An 18,634-nucleotide genomic window follows, 5' to 3' on the forward strand; every position below is an offset into this window, starting at 1 on the left:
ACCTCAATCTTAACATTTCAGGTTCTTTTCTAAAAAGGTTTGTTCTGGCTACTTTTGATGGCCAGGCAGCATGAGGTCAAATAGCTGTGACCTGTGCAGGGGACACCAGCTCCTGGGGGGCCCCCTTCCAGGTGCTGCAGCAGTGAGCTCACATGCAAGGCGGGGAAGCAGCCCATGGCCACAGAATCGCTGCTGCAACACAGCCCAGCCTTGGCCTTGCAGTGCTTCTGGGCCTGAGTATGCCCTACTAGCTGTAGCCTGGCCAAGAAAGAGCCCCAGGCCTGGGATGCTGAAGGATGGCCCCATCTCAGAAAATCACAACCCTCAACAGGGTCACTACCAACCACCAAGCAGAGGTGGTGGAGGGAAAGGTGACTCTTCCCCCAAGAACTTAGACGTGCAATGTTCTGCTTCTCAAGGGAAGAGGCTCTGGGGACTTGGGCCTAAGTCCTGATCTCTAAGACATCTGGCTCCCAGGCTGGCCCTGCCTTCAGCCGGTGTGCCCTGAGCCTCACTTTGTGCGGTGGGGTGCAGACATGAGTTTCGAGGCAGCTCATGAAATGACATTTATCATGGAGGTGAGACAGAGGCCCAGGAGAAGGAAGTGATTCATTCCAGCTCAGCAGTGGCAGAGCGAGGCTGGTCCTTTCTGTCCTCCCTTGTGGCATCTTCCGTGTCAGAGCTGGGCTTGGTGGATTTGGTCCAAGAATAGGAGTCAGCCCTGCTCAAAGCTCTGATCTCCACTCCCATAGGCAGTCTTCCTTTGATGAGACAGTTACAGTGAGTGTATCCAAGTAGCCCCCCAGGGCAAAATGAAAACAGCCATGTCCCATGTGCGTAAGAAGTGGGTCAGATTTTCACACAGCATCCCTTAACCCTGGCCACGTAAACAGCCCAGCTTACATGTGACCCAGAACAGGCAGGAGGAAGGATGAGTTTGGCAAGAAAACAAGAAAGGAAAGCGGTAAAGGAAAAGAACATCCAGGATGTGCATCCAGGAGCTGCATCACCGAGCCCTGGGCCCCAGGGTCCCCTCCAGGAGGACTAGGACAGAGTGGGGGACAGACTTCAGGGGTTGCCCCTTTGGGCCATGTGAAATTTGGGGGCCAGCTGCTGAGCACTGATGCAGTCACTTCAACCCCAAGAAATTTATTTTCCACATGAACATGTGATTTTTATGAAGAGATCGTACTACACTTTAGAATGATATTGAACAGCAGAAAGCATTGCCTCCCAAGAAAACAGGCGCCGTTCAGCTGCCTGATTTCGTACAGCTCACAAGTAAAGGCACTGTCATTGAGAGCTGCTTAAACTAATTAATGCATTTTCTCCCTGCAGGGTGAGATTGAGTTTTCAGATACATTTGTAAAATGATGTACTTGACTGCTGAAATAATACCGTGTTCTTTGCACTCTGCTTCCTAAGATATTGCCTGGCATGGACCAGCTACGAAACGGTTTCCCATGGAACACCAACAGTGAAGCTGAACGTGTTTGATAAACTCTGTGCTCATCTACAGGCATATAATTGTTTTATTATGTGATACTTTTACAGTCGGAAAGAAAGGTGCTGCGTAGTTTGGCAGTAATTTGTCCGAGCAGCACTGGAGGCTGGCGCTCGGACGCGGCCCTTAGAGCTGCACCATTGTCTCTGGGAAGTGGCTGGGCTCCCGCCGAATCTACACACACCTCCTTCTCTTTATTCCTACAGTTTAGTAAAGTTCCAGGCTGTTCTCCCAGAGAATCTGGGCAGTATCGCCTCCCTGGGTCAAAGCACAGAAAACCAAACCACCAACTCCGTGTTCTCCGAAGAGGGCAGGAAACCGCTCTGTGTCTTGTGGTCCCCACAGATTTTATTGTTTCTTTTCCAAGATAGCGGCCCCTGGAATCTCTTCCTCTGAGTCACCAGAGGACACCTTATTTTTCTTTCCTTTTTTAAAGCTGAGCACAGTGACAACGATGATAGAGATTAACAGTTTGGTTTCCAAACCCTGTCTGAAGAAAAGAGGGTAAACAGAGTGTGTTTGCTTAGCAGCCCCCCAGCAGACAGCCAGGACCACAACCGCTTGTGCTAATGAACCCAAAGCTGCTAATGTGGTTTCTTCAGTTAAATTGATTCATGAATTTTGAAGAGAACATTATCTAATGAATTTTCTTTGAATAGAAAGCAATTAAAAGGACAAATCAGTCTGATTAACCCCAAAGTCACCCTCCTGCCACAAATGGTGTACAGTTTGAAATTATATCATAAAAAACTAGAGCACACTGGCTGTCTTTCTGCCCTCTGCTAATCCATGTAAATTAATGAACAACAAAGTTAATTTCTTTGATGACCCTTTTCTAGTATCACCTGGATTATGCTGATGTTTAATTTGCTTAATGTTATAATAAAGACTGAACAGAGTTTTTTTCCCAGTGAAGTGATTATCGTTCCCTTCAGTTGGGAAGTGATTTTTATTATTTAACACACATGTAAGGGTGTGTTTCCTTTAAGAACCAAATCGCACTTTGCCAGCTTGGCACCAAGTGTAATTAGTGCTATTGTGGAGGCACTCTGAACGTCCCTGCCTGTGAGCCCTTCCCTTTGTTGTTGCCATTCAGAAGCTCTTGCCCCCGGAGTGCTCAGAGCCTCTGTGATGAAGGACATGGCTCCTTCTCCAGTGCTCCTGAGCTCCTGAGCTCCTGAGCCGGGCATCCCGTTTGGAAAGACAAGAGGCTTCGATTCAGACCTGCCTCCTAGTGTTCCTGGGTTTCCCTCCTGCAAACTCCACACCGAGAAAACAGTTCTGAAACCCGGAGGCAAAGGCAGGCCGTGTTCTGCCTTCCCTATTCACTCCTGCAGCAGGGTGCAGAGCAAATGCAATCCCCTGTGGTTAGTCGATTAAAACGGGAATAAAGTTACTTTATTTTTGCAGCCCTCTTCATTAAAGATGCCTGTAGCCAAGGTCACCAGCAGCCCCTGTGTGCCCTGGGTGTGGCATTGTGAGCAGGAGCTACAGCCTCCCGCATGCGGTGGGGTGTGGGCACCTAGTAGACCGTCGCTGCCTAGCTATACCTGCTCTTTCCTTTTTTGCCCCAGACGAAGTTGGAAAACAACCAGCAGCCCGAAAGGTTTCCAAGCAGACAGGGACCCCTGTGCCCATTCATTGAACTGCACACTGCCTCGTCCGGGCCCAGGTGCTGGCTGGGGTGTCCTCCGCGGAGCTGCCTGGTCGGCAACATCGCCAGGGTGGTGTGTGGGCGCCAGGTTTTAATTGAGTATAACACCTCTATTTGTGTCGACGCATCCTCTGTTTCAGGACTGGCAGCTGTCTCTATCAGAGCTGTTGGAGCCATTTGTCCAAGTGACGCTCTTCTGCCTCCTTCCTTTCAGACTCATTCACCAGACAGGTGTTATGGAAGCTGCTGAAGGCTGTGAAATTCGGAGAAACGGTGTCTTACCAGCAGTTAGCAGCCCTGGCAGGAAACCCCAGAGCAGCACGGGCCGTGGGAGGAGCAATGAGAAGCAATCCTGTGAGTCATGGACAGCGTGAGGCTGGTGGGGCCGGTCGGTGGGCCTTGAACTGCACTGGAGGCAGGGGGTGCCAAGTGCCATCTCGTTAACGTGCTTCTGAGGCAGCCTGTACAGCTGGGGTGGGGAGGAGGGAGACTTCAGTGCCAGAACCCACCCTCACACCAGCAATGGCCTTCTCGGGGTTCCAGTCCCAATGGCCTGAGCCCTAGTCATCACAGCTAGCACCAGAAGAGGGGCTTGGGGAAGTGGCAGGCAGGAGGCTTCTGTTTGCTCAACCGCCAGGTTCATTGGGTGCCGTCCCGTGCCTGAGGCCCTGAGGCCGGCAACAGACGGCATTGCTGTCCCCACATGCTGGCTGCCAGGAGCACAGTGTGAAAGGTAGGGGCCCAACCACCTCCCTTGGGGGCTGCTCTCAGTGGCTGAGGCCTGCGGTTCCCTGAATCTCCAGGGTTAAAGCAGAGGACTGAGCCTGAGAGAGGATTTACCGCCTCGGGCCATATCTCCCCAGGGATGGTTCCCTCACCCCCAGGCCCTTCCTGTGTGTCCACGGTCAGGTTTGACCAAGCTCCGGGCTTCTAGATCTAGTGAAGCCATAAGCATTGCTCCCCAGAGGACAGGACTGGGCCACACAGTGGGGTTGGCCACCCAGCTTGTGGTGCCGGGAGCCGTGGGCCATCCAGTGTGATCACGAAAGTCGTGCACATCCAGCCCTCCATGCCTGGACCCCCACATGTGGTTAGAAAGGGCACCCGGTTCACAGTCCCTCTGGCAGGGCCCGTAGCCCTGGGATGTAGCCCATCGATCGCCAGGTGTCTGTTCCTTTGGCAGTGTCTGTCTTTCCCCCTGAAGCTGTGTGGGGCCTTTGGTGTGGTGGAAGAACGCCTTCTCTTACGGAGAACAAGTGTGATCATCCTGTCACGTGGTGGCAAATGACTAACTCACACCCACTTTTTTTTTTTCTTTTTTGCAGTTTTTGGCCAGGGCTGGGTTTGAACCTGCCACCTCTGGCATAATGGGGCCTGCACCCTACTCTGTTGAGCCACAGGCCCCGCCCCACACCCACTTTTTAAAAGCTTGCTGTGTCTTTCCAGAGCTGTTTCCATCCCTGCTTGACAGCACAGCAGCCCCAGGGCAGTCCAGCGTTTCTGGAAGACGCCAGTTATGTAGCCTCTGCCCAGAACCCTGTCGTTCTTTTAAAAATAGCTGCTATAGGTCTGTGGTGGGCAGCCCTGTGCAGCCGCCTCTGGGGAGGTTTTCTGCCACATTACAGCATCCCAACCCGTCAGCAGTTTGGTGCAGCAGGACACCTCCCTGGGGTCCCTCCACCTCCTCAGTTTCGGTGACAATGGCTGGTGGGTGCGGTGGCATTTCTGTTGGCACCTAATGCCTGTGAATTGTAGGGTGCTCAGCTATGTTGCTAAAAATGTCCCCACCATGTGCTGTGGCCTCATTTTTACAACTCATGTGGGATGCTTCTGAATCAAATTTCTGAAGATGATTTTTGACATTTTGCAATAAAGCTTTATCTGCATCTCCCCTTTGGAAGACCACTGGCTTCTCCCAGATGGCGACTAGGCGTCGGGGAGCCGCCTTCACTGAGGAGAGCAGGCAGCCGTGGTGCTGTGGCTCCCTGCGAGGCCCTGGGGAGCCTGGGACACCGGCGTCTCCGCTTCCACGTCCTGCCTTACCGTCACCACAGGGACTGGGTCAAGCAGGGCTCCCTCGGCACCCGTGGGCACAGTCAGTCATTCTCTCCTCCCCTGCTGGGGGCCAGATGCCCCCCCATGAGTGCACATGAAGGTGGAAATGGAGGTGGTCTCGCAGAGGCGCCCAGCGGTGTGTGCAGCTCACAGCTCTTCACCGTAAAAACAAGCTTCACTAACCGACATGTACAGATTAGTGACCACCCCACCACCTGCCTTTGTGACGCCAACAGTTACTCACGCTCTGCTCTGGAGCTGCCTCCACTGGTTAGCCATCCTGCTTGTGGCAATGTTCAGAAACATTTATTCCACAAACCAGCCTGGCTCTGTCCTGCAATTAATCTCTATGAACGTCTCTGTTGCAGGATGGCCTCAATCACTGAAACCCATAAAATAGGATCTCACAGGGTTGAAAACTCTAATGTCAGTAAAGTCCACATAGTGACACCCCTGTCATGTGTCAAAGCCAAGCCTGGAGGTACCGCAGCACTGGACAGGGGCCACTGTGCAGACACCATGTCTTGTCCTGGGCCAAGGGCAGCCAGCCAGTCGTGAGTCCTTTCTACAGGTGTTCGTGCAGAGACCTTGAACCTGAAGATTTCAGTGATGCCAGCAGCGACTCAATGGAAGACCGCCCACACCTTCACCAGCCCAGACAGCACATGGTGGAGACCAGCTCGCAGAAAACATCTCCTGCTCGTGCTGGAGAGAGAGTGCGTTTAGGAGGGGAGAATGAAAAATGGATTTGGAGCGTTGCAGAACACGGTGACGCTTGTGCATTGATGCCTCAGGTGGCTGCAATAAATAGCCCACGCTGGTCCCCACCACAGCGTGTGCTGTGGGCATGAGCTTCTCTCCGCCCAGCAGGGTTAGGAGCCCTTTTTGCTATCTGGGAGTTTCCTCCTTCCTAGGAGCTTGATTCTCCAAAGGTTTCCAGGAAGGCCTCACTGCCGGCTGGTGCACAGTGGTTGGGCAGAAGTCCAGAGAGCTGTGTCCCCCTACCCAGCATGAGGGGGTGGTCAGTGTCCCAGCGTAGGGCACTTGAAGTCTCCCCATGGCCCTCTCCACACACACATAAAACCCCCTTCCTCTTCATCCTCAGACAGAACTTGCTAAATGCAGTTCAAAGGCAATCGATACATTGCACAGAGACTTTCCCCACCTTTCTCTAAACAGGCACATTCCCGAGGAGTGAGTTTATTCACACATGGCCATGAGCCTTAATGACCCCCCGAGTCTTGTTCTGCCAGTCACCCAGATGGCTGTTGATAAAGATTTAGCATCATGTTCTAAGTGTCAGGGTTGTCAGTGGAGCTGAACCATTTGACCAGAAGAAAAAAACGCACAGGGAGCTATTGATTACAGCTTCTCTGTGTCACTTGTTCACCAGGATTTAGGTATTGATGAGGCTGCGAGTGAAAACAAGCCCTTTCCCTAGTGGGCTGCTACCCAGAAGAACAAAGGCGAAGTTGGAAAAAATACTCAGGCGGTACCAGAATCAGAGGGATTCCATTATTGATTGAAAGGCCCCTTCATGTTATTTTTGTTGGAGACAAATCTATGGGTTTGGAAGTTTTATAGCATTTGAGAAAGGAGCCGCGTAAGTGATGGATTCGTGTATTGGAAGAATTAGATTTCACAGCAGGAAGATTTCGATGCAGCTGTGATATTATGAGCTTCTTGGTTATTGATAAAAATTACATTTTATGCAGCAAGGGCTTTAAAGGAGAGGGGGTAGAGGGTACGGATCCTTAGAAAATGTCCTTAGGGCCTCAATAAATTTTAGCAAGTTTTATTATTCTAATAGTGTGAAACCTGCCACCAAAATTAACAAAAACAGAAGCAGCATTCCTCATTTCTAATGGGAAAAATAGTGCCTGTCCAGGAAGTGACCCATCCCTCCCCAGGGCTCAGGTGAGATGGAGAGTGGTCCTCACTGTCAGGGCCATCTGCCCTCCCCTCTGTGTTGGTCCTGAGAAAGGGAGAAGACAAGATGTTTATTTTATTCACTTTTATAATTTCATAGCTTATTGAGAGGGTGGGAAGAAAAATCAAAGCCCAGTGGCAGAATGTGCTGTTTGGTAGGAAAATTGAATTGGCACCTAAATGTTTGTAAAACTAGATTGAATTAAATGCCTGCCTCTTCATCAGTCAAAACCGTGAATTGTGTGTTATCTAATAATGTCCTTGCTGTAATTATTAATGTAACTATTGTATTTGATAAAAATCATCAGTGAGAGTAAATATTCGATTCTTGGAAATTTATCTTATTCCTTCCAAGAAGATTGGAATCCTCTGCCATCAGCAGAACCTGGCAGGGACACTCCTCTTCACCTCCTAACTCAGCGCCCAGCTGGTCAGCTCGCCATCAGCCTTGCTGGCCCTCCCAGACACGTCACTGGGGCATGTTACCATGGTGACCCAAACCCAAACTCGGAAGCAAAACAGGAAGAGCCAGAGCCTCGCTGTGCAGCCACAGCAGTGATCAGGAGAGCCGCTAGGACAGGAGATGTCCACCTTTGCCTCTCCACGGGCTTGTGAAGATGCAGGAGACGCTCTACCAGGCATGAGGTCGACATACTCGGGCAGCGTCGGCACAGAGGATGCCTGCTCCCTATGGCTTTAAGCACAAGACAGAGCTGGGGTAACCCCGTGTCCCTGGGACACACGTAGCCAGGCCCCAGGGAGAGGCATACTTGGCTGGCAAGTGCACAGCAGTGACAACAGGGCTGCCTGTACTAGGAGTCACCACTCTAGGAAGTGGAGGTTCCTGGGACATGGGCCTTGAAGATGCCAGGCACACCTGCCCAGCTCCACCCTCAAAACTCACTCGTCTGCTGCTCACTTTGCCTGGTTTGCTGGCTTTGGAGAGTGGAGCTGAGCATGGGTGAGCCGGAGAGCTGCTCTCCACTGAGCTGTGGGAGGTGGTCCTGTGGGACCTGCACAACCTATGTTTTCTGTGGTCAGATACGTGGGGCTGACTCAGGGCATCTGGGATGTAGGGGTAAGTGGGCTGGCCCTCCTCCCTTGAGAAGCTGTAGGAGGGAATGGGATGGAGGCCGGGCAGTGAGTGGCTCCTGGACACCACCTGTGGCCTTCCCCATGTTATCGACAGCTGAGAACCTTCCATAGCAAGCCCCACACCCTGCCCGCCTCCCCCAGCCCCGCTTCCTAGTGTCATGTCCCCGTACACAGTCTTCACGGAGCAGCTGTGGGAGACAGCACAATGATAGCATGTGGTTCCCCCCATGTCCCAGGCCCTCAGTGCTGACCACCCATGCCCTACTACTGGTCACTGTGACAGCTAGGAAGACAGTGGTGCCCTGGGAACTGGCGGCAGGTTCTTTCCTAGGAAAGATGGGAATGTGTAGAGATGTCATCGCATGCCCCTTTGGGAAACGGCCCCAGAGTGGTTCTTATCAATAATTATGGGGGGAACCTTGGGGCAAATGTCCGTGGAGCACTGGACACACAGGATGTGCCTCGAGTTTGGTGGCCCCCGGACATCCTCAGTGTCTGGCTCCCAAGTGTCTGGCTGCCTGGGGTGCAAGGTTGGCACCCAGGGATGACTTCTACACTCATGCCCGTCTTTTCCTTTGTGTCTGTCTTGGCATAAAAGGGGTTCCTCCTCCAGAAATGCCCATGTCCACCTGTTGGGGTGGAGGCAGGCATCCCTCCATTATCCCACACCAAGACCCCCAGGGGCTCAAGAGCCTGAGCCAGGGAAGGGATGTTGATGTTGAGACAGGACCTACACTGCGTCCCTCACCCCTGGCACCACCAGCGTCCCCATTGTGAGCCCCTGCTCATGTGCTCTGGCTGGTCTTGTTCTGGCCTTGCTCTTGGCCCCAGTGACCTGACGGTGGCTTCCTCCCTGTCTTTCAGGTCCCCATCCTCATCCCGTGCCATCGAGTGGTCTGTAGCAGCGGAGCCCTGGGCAACTACTCCGGAGGAGGATGGGCCGTGAAAGAGTGGCTTCTGGCCCACGAAGGCAGCAGGGCAGGGAAGCCAACCTGGGAAGGGCGCTCGGGCCCAGCCAGCTCCCTGAGTGCCGGCCGGAAGTGAGTGCAGTAGGAATGTGCCCTCCAGTGACGTGAAAGGTGACCCTGCATTGGAAGTGGACTGGGGGACCCCGCTGCGTGGGTGTGTCTGGGGAATGCAGCCTGTCTGCCCCCTCACGTCTATGTTTTACAGCAGAGTAAACTCGGAGCCCAGCCGTGTGAGTGTGGTTTGTTTCTTTAGCACCATTCTGTTCTTAACATCCCCTGAAATAGGGAGGAGAAGGAGGGGAAAGGCCTGGCCAGCGTTAGGGCCCCTGCCCTGGACAGGGGTGGATCTGGCACCCACTGACAACACCTGGCTGCTGCAGATGTTCCTAGGGCCAGCTCATACCTGACGCCAGCTACCCCTGTGTCTGTCCACACTGGGAGATGCCCCGGCTTCCCCACTGCTGACGTGTCTCCTGTTCACCGTGGTCACTGCCCACACCAGAGTCTCACTAAAGGACAGAGGCTGGGCCCGGGAAGCAGATGCTTAGAGGTTTTGCAGCTTTGCTTTCCCAGCTGCCAGAAAATCTAAGGCAAGATGTATCCATTTATGGTCTGTCTGACCCAAGTGGAAATCAGCCGTTTGCCATGGAGAGTTGGAACAGTGCAGCTCTCTGGGGCGGGTTTGGCTGAGTAGCCCCTTCTGGACGTCCCGGTCTCACCCCGCATCGCAGCCCCTCTTGCCATCCCTTCACTTGATACCCTGGGCAGCACGTGAGGAGGGACACAGGCCTCTCCTTCCAGCAGCCTTTCCGCCACCAAACGACCTCAAGACCAGTGGGTCTGAGAGTGCCCCAGCAACCCAGAGTCGCTCCTCCAAGTCCCAGGTCACACGACAGCTCCTGTTGCCAACGGCAGGAGAGGGGGTTCCCAGCATCTGCCACGCACCACAGTTCATTATCATGTAGTCATTTTGGCCATGTAATTAACTACATCCAAAAGGCAAAAGGGGGACTTGCAGCTCTGCATATGGATAAATAAAGTGGAGCATTTGATATATGGAGAGAAACAGCTGTGCCCAGCTGTGGGGTGGGAAGGCGCGTCGTGCCCAGGGCTCCTTGTGGGAGTGTGACCCACAGTGGGGAGGCACGAATCCTGGAGCAAAGCACAGCCGTCCCCGTGTGGACGCACTTTGTATTTCACATTTCCTTCTCACTAGGAGAGAGACCTGATGAAAACTTCAGACTTTTCTCAGTCATTTTTGGCTTACATCTTTTTCCCTTATCTGCCAAATTCTGGATTTTTGTGTGCCGTGGATACTCTGGCTGCCCTCTGTGAGCTCTGAGCACAGGCTCTGCACTCACTCTACATGGACACTTTCCAACAGAAGGCACTGGAGACATGCACTGTGCTGCTCAGGGGACCCCCCCTCCCCAGTCACCATGTCCTTTGCTTAAGCATGTACTTGAAAATGGGCCAGGGGCACCCTGACAGCTCCCACATGGCTCTGAGGCCACCTTGTGCACCTGTGTGTGGACCAGCCCGCAGTGCACATGTGAGTCACAAAGGATGAGAGCCTCCCCTGTCACCTTTGAGCTCCCAGCAGGCCCAGGCTCTGAGAGAGGGTCCAGGCTGCCCAGCACAGGTGAGCAGCAGGTGAGCATCCTATCAAAGCCATCCACAGTGACCCAGCTTCATGCATCCTGAACACACACAGGCCTGTGCGGCCGTGCCTTTGGTGCAGCCCAGGCCCACGTTCTGCTTCATCTCCAAGGGATTCCTCAGACCTGTCAGAATAGGCTCATAAGATGCCCTGAGGTTCACTCTGACAGAAACATCTGCAGGGTTCCAGCCAGCGTGGCTTTGTACCACTCTAAGGACAAGCTCTGCAGAGCTGACTTGAAAGCTGTCCACGGTCGCCTCAAGCCACTCGGCTCCACATTGCAGTGCAGCTTGTGAAAATAAAGAAATACAAGAATGTTTTCCAAATAAAGCATCAAAACAAGAGAGCTGTGCTCTTTGGCTTTGGCCCCAGGTCCACCTTACTCGTCGGGTTTCCCATCCAGCCCCGCGGTGTTTTAAAGGCTGACACAGGGACCCACGGACCACTGGCTCCTTGCAGCAGCTTGTACCAGCCAAAGACCGAGATGGCAAAAGATTCAAAAACACTTATTTTTATGTAACCACGCTTATAAGGAAGTAGATGACCTTGGCAGTACAGGAGACCAAGTTTGATGAGGGTGGGTGTTTTCTTCTCCCGGTCTCTCTTCCCCATTAGCAGAAGTGTTGAGTAAATCCACCTGCTCTCTTCCTATCTAAGAGACTGATGCAAATTCTTCAAGACCAAGAGAACCATCACCCTGGGAATGTGGCTTCATGGTGTGGACTGGTGCTGACTCAAGGACGGGTTTTCCATGAGGAGTTGTAGGCCTTTCTGGGCTCATTGGAGTTCTAGGGCACAGGTTCAGAGGACGCAGGCGAGCTTTATATATATGACTGAGGTTTTTAATTAACACCCACATCTCACCAGCCGGTGGCTCCCTGAACGGCCCTCAGTTGGGTCAGCTGGGTGGTCTGCTAGCAGTTGAACTCGTCTTTGTGACTTGCTGCTTCTCATGGGCACCCCGTCATCCTGGGCCTCCACTCCATGTGTGTTGCATGGTGACCCTTGTTCAGAGGGGCTGAGCATGTCCAGTGCAGATATGTTTACATTGTAACCATCGGTTTTGTTTATTAATCATTTGTGAACAATGTAGTCCCCGAGCTATTTCCTGTAAAGTCTTAGAATGAGAGTGGAAGCTGTGCACCCAGATTGCTTAGAAACCAGCTGGGGGTATGACCCAGTGGGAGCCCTGGGTGAGCAGACCAAGAGTGGCCACTCAGGGAGGGTCATGCAGCCATGGGTGGTCTCAGGGCAGCCTCCAGCCTGACCCACAAGGCGCAGCAGCAGCACTGGCCATGTCACCCTCTTGGTCTCACCAACCAAGAGTCCTGCCCTAGCCGTTGGCAGTTGTAACCAGGGCAGTACTGCCACCTCGGACCTTGCCCCACTGTCATAGGCAGGTGTCACACTGTGCAGAGGTGAAAATTATTTGTTTCACTGCAGAGCTTGCCAGAGATCTTCATGCAATTTGGGTTTCACACAGCATGGAGGGGACTCTGAATTGACATACTGGCTCAGTGTGGGACATAAGGGCAAGGAAAGTCAGTTTTATTTTACTAAAAAGCTTTTCCTGGGCGGTGCCTGTGACTCAAAGGAGTAGGGCACCAGATCCATATGCAGGAAATGGCGGGTTCAAACCCAGCCCTGGCCAAAAACTGCAAAAAAAAAAAAAGCTTTTCCTAAAGGTCTCATTGGAAACGGCCCTTTTGCCCTCAGCCCCCAACCTTGGTGACATGTTGGTTCCCAGCCTGTCCCCTGCTGTTGGCAGGCCCTAGATCAGGGAGGTTGGTTGCAGGCCCTGAGTCGGGTATTGCCTTGTTCATGGGCATTTGATTAAAAGTTTGCATTTAAAAAGCTGAAGTACACATCAATTTTCCTTATCAGTTCGAAAGACGCTAAGATTTAAAGGGGAAACGCCTCTGCTGGGCAGCCCATGTCCGTTGGTCTGTCTGAGGCTGGGAGGTGGAGAAGCTGCAGGTCCAGCCAGGCCTCCCAGCGACTGAGGGCAGCGTCCAGAGTCCCCGGGACCCCGTGGCTCCAGCTGCTGACAGATGGGGAGCGTCTGGCCTCCATCACCAGGGGCAGCCCGACAAGCGTCTCTGACAGGGGCAGGAGCAGACGAGAAAGTAGGAAGTGGGTGCCAGGCAGCGAGGTGCAAATTGACGGCAGGGCCTGGCCTGACAGCGCCTTTGATTGATGAAAGGACGTTGTTAACAAGCCTTTAAAGTTCCTCATTAATGTTTATTTCATTGAAAAAAAGCCACCAGAAAAATTTCCTCATGGACAGTAATTAAGATGGATCCAGGACAGTGCAGTATCTGTTGCTGGGAGCCTGAGAAAAAACCCTCCCAGGATAAACTTGCTTTCAAGCTGCCATTTTCTGGGTTCTTGAAAGCACCATGCAGCGTGGAAAGGTGGGCAGATGAGGTCCATTCTGTGGACGGGACGTGGTCAGCCTCACGGGACCTGTTTTCACAGTGGCCTGAGGATGCAGAGTGGAGCCTCGTAACTTTGTCGTGACCTGTGCTGTGGTTGCTCAAGGGGGGGGGCAGTAGAGAGACCCTGCAGCTCTGAGCGAGCCTGGAAGCGCATGTGTGGGGGTCTCAGCCTACGTCTGCGATGCAGGTTGAGTGTCCCACTCCGTGTACACACAGCACCTCACGTGTACACACTCAATACTTTTAAGAAAACCCCAGCTGGAGAAAATCTCTGCCTCCCAACACTGAGCAGCACGGTCCTGCTTTTGCAGGCTGTGGTGGTCACGGCTGCAGGAGAGGTGGGTGCACGCGGGAGGCGCCTGGGGAGCAGGCGAGCAGCACAGAATTGCAGCGATGCTCCCAGGGTCTCTGCGGGAAAGCACATGCCCCAGGATGGCCTCTGAGAGCAAGGTGGGGACCGTCCCTGTCCACTCACCACCAGCTCTCCTAACAGACATGGGGCCCATCCAGGCCTGGCGTGGCCACGAGACTGGGCAGCTGCCCACAGTCCGCGTTGGAGAGGAGCCCTCGTGGCTAAAGGGGTTCCTCCACTCTGCTCATGGGTATGTTTCTTTGGGGGAGAAAACTGTCCCCATGGAGCATTAAATTGTATGGAAGCTTTGAGACCCTTACAGATAAAAACCATTGGGTAAGTGTATGATGCTGGACACAGATCCTCTGACTCCAGCTGTGGGAACAGGTGCCCCCTCGCTTGCTGGGCACCGTCCACTGGGGAGCGCTCCCAGACCTGGTGGCTCCTGAGTGCTTACCCTTGTGGGTCTGCTCACCGTTTCGATTCCCAGAAAAGGGCATTTAAAGTGACCCGAGAGAGGATGAGGGGCATTCTCAGCATGAGGCCCGACCTTGTTCCTACCTTGGTGCCCTGAGCCAGAGCCCCCTGGAGATGTTCCTCTGCAGGTCTGGGAGGCCTTCCGGGAAGTTACCTTGTCGTGGGTAAAACATTTGTGAAAAGAGTCAGGGTTTAAGTCGTGGGCATGAGCCCCCCGCACACCTGTGATCTTACCCACACCTGCCTGTGCCAACACAGCTCACCTGTGGCTTTCAGGAAGACACAGACTCTGCTTCCCTGAAGCACACGGTGGCTTTTTTTTTTTTTTTGTAGAGACAGAGTCTCACGGTATCGCCCTCGGGTAGAGTGCCGTGGCGTCACACGGCTCACAGCAACCTCTAACTCTTGGGCTTACGCGATTCTCTTGCCTCAGCCTCCCGAGCAGCTGGGACTACAGGCGCCCGCCACAACGCCCGGCTATTTTTTGGTTGCAGTTTGGCCGGGGCTGGGTTTGAACCCGCCACCCTCGGCATATGGGGCCGGCGCCCTACTCACTGAGCCACAGGCGCCGCCCCCACGGTGGCTTTTTTAAGACCATGAAATTGTCACTTGAGAAGGCTCAAGGCATGACCCCTCTGCCCTCCTCCTAGGACTCCGCAGTGCTGGTGGGTCTCGCAGGGTCCTTCCTCTCCCTCAGAGGTACGGCGTGCTGGGCAGAAGACCACCACGTCCTGGCTTGGTCACTGCTTGGCTGGGAGTTTGCCTGACGTGGAAGGCACCCAGGAGGACAAAGCAGAGGCATCCTGCCTGCTGCAGGGTCCCTTTCTCCTAGGTCCGCTCAGTGACAGAGCAGTAATGTGAGATCACGGCCTGAGACACCACAGTGACATGGACCCAGCCACCCGGCCCCTTCCCAGGGAGCCCTCCACAAGCACCAAGACGTAGATTTTGAGGGGGCTGCTTTGGCCTCGCTGCTCTGTCTCAGGGATGGAGACACATCCAGGGGTAGGAACAGGCCCTGCAGGATGGGGACGAGGGCTGTGCAGCAAGTGGTCAGCCCCAAGGCCTGTGAGTGAAGCCCACCCCTCCACTTTACACAAATGCAGGCCTAGACAGTTGTCCCAAACATTCTTTTCCCAGGAGTTTTGCTGTTTCCCAAACTTATACCTTCTCACCCAAACAGGCTTCTCCTAAGCCACCACTTGGACCACTTTTGTTAGGTAAAGCCTTTCATAGAATAGAGGCAGTGCCTGTGGGATCTGCATGGTGGCCTCAGGAGTGACAGATGCCTGGAAAGTCCCTGCTGGAGGTGCAGAACTGCCGGACCTCGGGCTTCTCCCATCAAGGCAGACAACCACCTTACCACGGTAGCCAGGGCCCGACGCCCAGGCTTTAGGGAGCCTCAGGTAAGGATGAGTGGGTAGAAGAGAAACCCCAAGCCATCTGGGACATCTGGAACATTCCAGAGCCAGTTCTCATGGAAGAGCTGTGAACTGGCAGTTAAGCACCACCAGCACCATTTAGAAGTTGACCTGGGAGTGGCTGTGGGATTCTAGAACCAGGAGGTCATGTGGGCTCCTGCACAGCAGTGCATAGAAGGCCTCTCCCCTCCCTGATAGTGGAGCAGATCCTTGAGGGCAGAAGGGCCCTGTGTCCCTACCCCCCTTGCTACAACACTGGGCAGCTTTTCTCAGAAAGCCCCACTCCAGGGAGTCCCTGTGGTCCCCCAGCTGCCGAAAGACCTTGGTTCTTGCCCTGGAGCCACGCAGAGTATGGGTCTCTCTCATGCCCACAGGAGCCCTGGCAGGCAGTGGTCTGCCACCTGAGGTCACCCATACGATGAGTCAGCCTGTGCTTTGCAGACCTCCTGCCCTCCTTTGTGGTGGGGTATAACCTGTGGTAGCAGCTCCAAAGGACCTGGGGCTGCCCTGTCCCAGCATCTTCCTCCTATTCCACACATCTTGAGCCTGCAAGACCACCTCCCAGGCCAGGTCCAGAAGCCAGAGGGAAGCCCAGTATCTGTGGACCTGCCCTGTTCCCCTAGGACACCTGGTGTTCCTGTCCCACCTCCCCAGAGCACCTTGCAGCTCCAAGGGATGTGGTCACCAACAGGTTGTCCAGTAGTTAATCCAGGACGTTTAGGCAGGTAAAAGGAAGGCCAGAGCCAGGACACACTGGATGTCCCTCTGATGCCAAGGATAGCAGAAGAGAGATGAGAGAGGCCCGAGCTGTCGGCCCAGCAGGCTGGTTCTTTTCATCACCACTGAGGGTGTCCATGGGTGAGCATGGTCCTCTCAGTCTTCTGCTGTGCTCAGCTCCGGGGAAAAGCCCAAGGAGTGTGTCCCCATCCTGTGGGGAGTCCACTGGGACCTGCCTAGCTCCGGAGACACAGAAGTGACTTCCCCAGACTCCAGAGAGCCAGGTCTCACCCCCGACCCCCACCCCGGGGGAGGCCAGGGTGAACGTGGCAACCCCACTGCCTGGGAGGAGCTCACTGTTGGTGTCTGTCCTGCTGGAGCCTGCTCAGCTGTGCTGCACCTATCCACAAGCTTCCCAAGGTCTCTGAAGACTTTCCAAGGCACACACAAAAATAGTGTTGTAACAAGATTTTTTCGGAGGCGGAGACAAGATGGCTGACTGAAGCCAGCTTTCCACAGAGACTCCCGTCCAGAAGGAGAGTTAAAGGACAGAAATTTAGCAAGTAACCAGGTGGATTTGAGCTGCACCAATAGAGAAGGTTGAAGAACGCACGTCAATCCTGCTGAGGTGAGCTGCGACCCCAAGGATACAAACAAAAGGTACAAAATCCATCACCAAGCGGATTGGAGTCACCTCCCCCATGAGAATGGCTCAGAGTGCCCCACAAACAAATGAGCAGAGTTCAAGGGTCCTCCTACTACTCTCCACGGGAGAGACCCTCTAAAAACTGGACCTATCTCCCCTACTAGGGTGCCATGGCATTCCCTTGCCAAGCATAAAACTGTATAAAACTGTATATATTCTCTACCTGCAACTCTGAGCTCCCAGCACTCCCCTCCACTCTCACTCTGAGGTCTGGAGGCCTGTTCCCCCAAGAGTCCAGATTCTTGGGTGATTTCTTGAGGGGTGTGGACAGGGCCTAAACTGCAGCTGGTCAGTCCTGACTCTGGGGCATGGGAGTGAGGCGATGACAGTCAGCTGAGAGGGAACCACACTGGAGCGGCAGTGCCCCGAGGCGCAGAGCAGCAGCCGTCTTTTAGCAATAATATGGCTCACTCCCGGATATTCTGAAGCCACACCCCCTGTCTCCCTGGGCAACCAGAGGAGGCCAGGCATCTACTCAGGTGGCAACCAACACGGAACAGATCTGGGACAGAAATGCAGGCCCTGTGAGTAAAGGGTTTGCCTGAGGTGGTACCGGCCTGGCTGGAGTGCTGGGACTAGAAATGCACGCCCAGAGCCGGGAAGTTCCCAGGGCGGGGCTGACCCAGAGGACCGTTCTACTGAGCCTAAGATGCACCCGGCCCTCAGGGGATCGTCAGCCTATAGACAAAGGAAGACAGGAGGCTAGAACTGACAGGTAACCAAATACAAACCTGCAGGAACAAAGACAGGGCCTGAGGCACAGGGTCTAGGAACTCAACACAGCTTCTCTTCTGCAGGAGAATTTAGCAGGGACAGAAACAAATTCCCGCAAAGTTGTTCTGTTCTGTTCTCTCAATAACATCAATCAGGGGCAGGGCTGGAACTTAGTGAACACCCCCCAGCTTCTATCAAGCACCCAAGGTTGTCAGGCCTCACCTCCCCCTGCTAGATAGAGGCAGAGCGCAGTGGCCTGGCTAAGCAGAAATAGATTTCCTTGTGATTCAGGCAGGTGCAAACCCCTGGAGTATCTATTCACTACAGGCAACTGGGTCAAAGCCCTTCAGGACTATCAGTGACTGGGTGTGACAGAGGTGCAAAGTGGGGAAGGAGGCATCAACCTTCCCAGACTGATCTATTGCTGGGTTGGTCCTCCTGACTCCATGGAGCACCGGAGCAAGTCATATCAGAGTAGTCACCAGACCCCTGCGATCCAGTTGCCAGAGACCTTTTAAACTCTCCCACCTGAGACAGGTGCTGACTGAGACAATTGATTTGGACCTTTTGAACTGAGCCAATCGCCGGAGGACTATTCAGGTGGTGCCCTGGGTGTGTGGTTTAGGAAGGTTTGATTTTCCTTTTCCAATTGTTGCCTATGGGGGGGTGGGGTGACTTAATTGCTGGTATTTCTCCAAAGCTGAGACTTCAACCCAGAGTAACTGTTTCACTAGGGTCCAACAGAGACCAACAGAAAATAAGACAAAACCACTTAGCCCCACCACACTAAACAGGTCCCCACTTTCTCAGGCCATAGCACTGTATGGGTCCTCGACAAAGCTCCAGGGAAAAAAATCAAATGGTGTAAAACAATCATGGGTTTTACAGCAGAATCAGCGGAAAAAAACTCTGGTAACATAAATAACCAGAATTGATCAACCCCC

General features: G+C 53.6%; 1 protein-coding gene across 1 annotated transcript in view; it reads left to right on the top strand.

The window, feature by feature from the left end:
- Window positions 1-9,439, top strand: part of MGMT (O-6-methylguanine-DNA methyltransferase) — a 265,223-nt gene extending 255,784 nt beyond the window's left edge. Inside the window, exons 7-8 of the mRNA XM_053583529.1 lie at window positions 3,373-3,512; window positions 9,102-9,439. Coding sequence (XP_053439504.1) covers window positions 3,373-3,512; window positions 9,102-9,281 — 320 coding nt within the window. The 3' untranslated portion in view covers window positions 9,282-9,439. The remainder of the gene's footprint in view (window positions 1-3,372; window positions 3,513-9,101) is intronic.
- The last annotated feature ends 9,195 nt before the right edge of the window (window positions 9,440-18,634 follow it).

Source organism: Nycticebus coucang, chromosome 3 (assembly GCF_027406575.1).
Source record: "Nycticebus coucang isolate mNycCou1 chromosome 3, mNycCou1.pri, whole genome shotgun sequence".
NCBI lineage: Eukaryota > Metazoa > Chordata > Mammalia > Primates > Lorisidae > Nycticebus > Nycticebus coucang.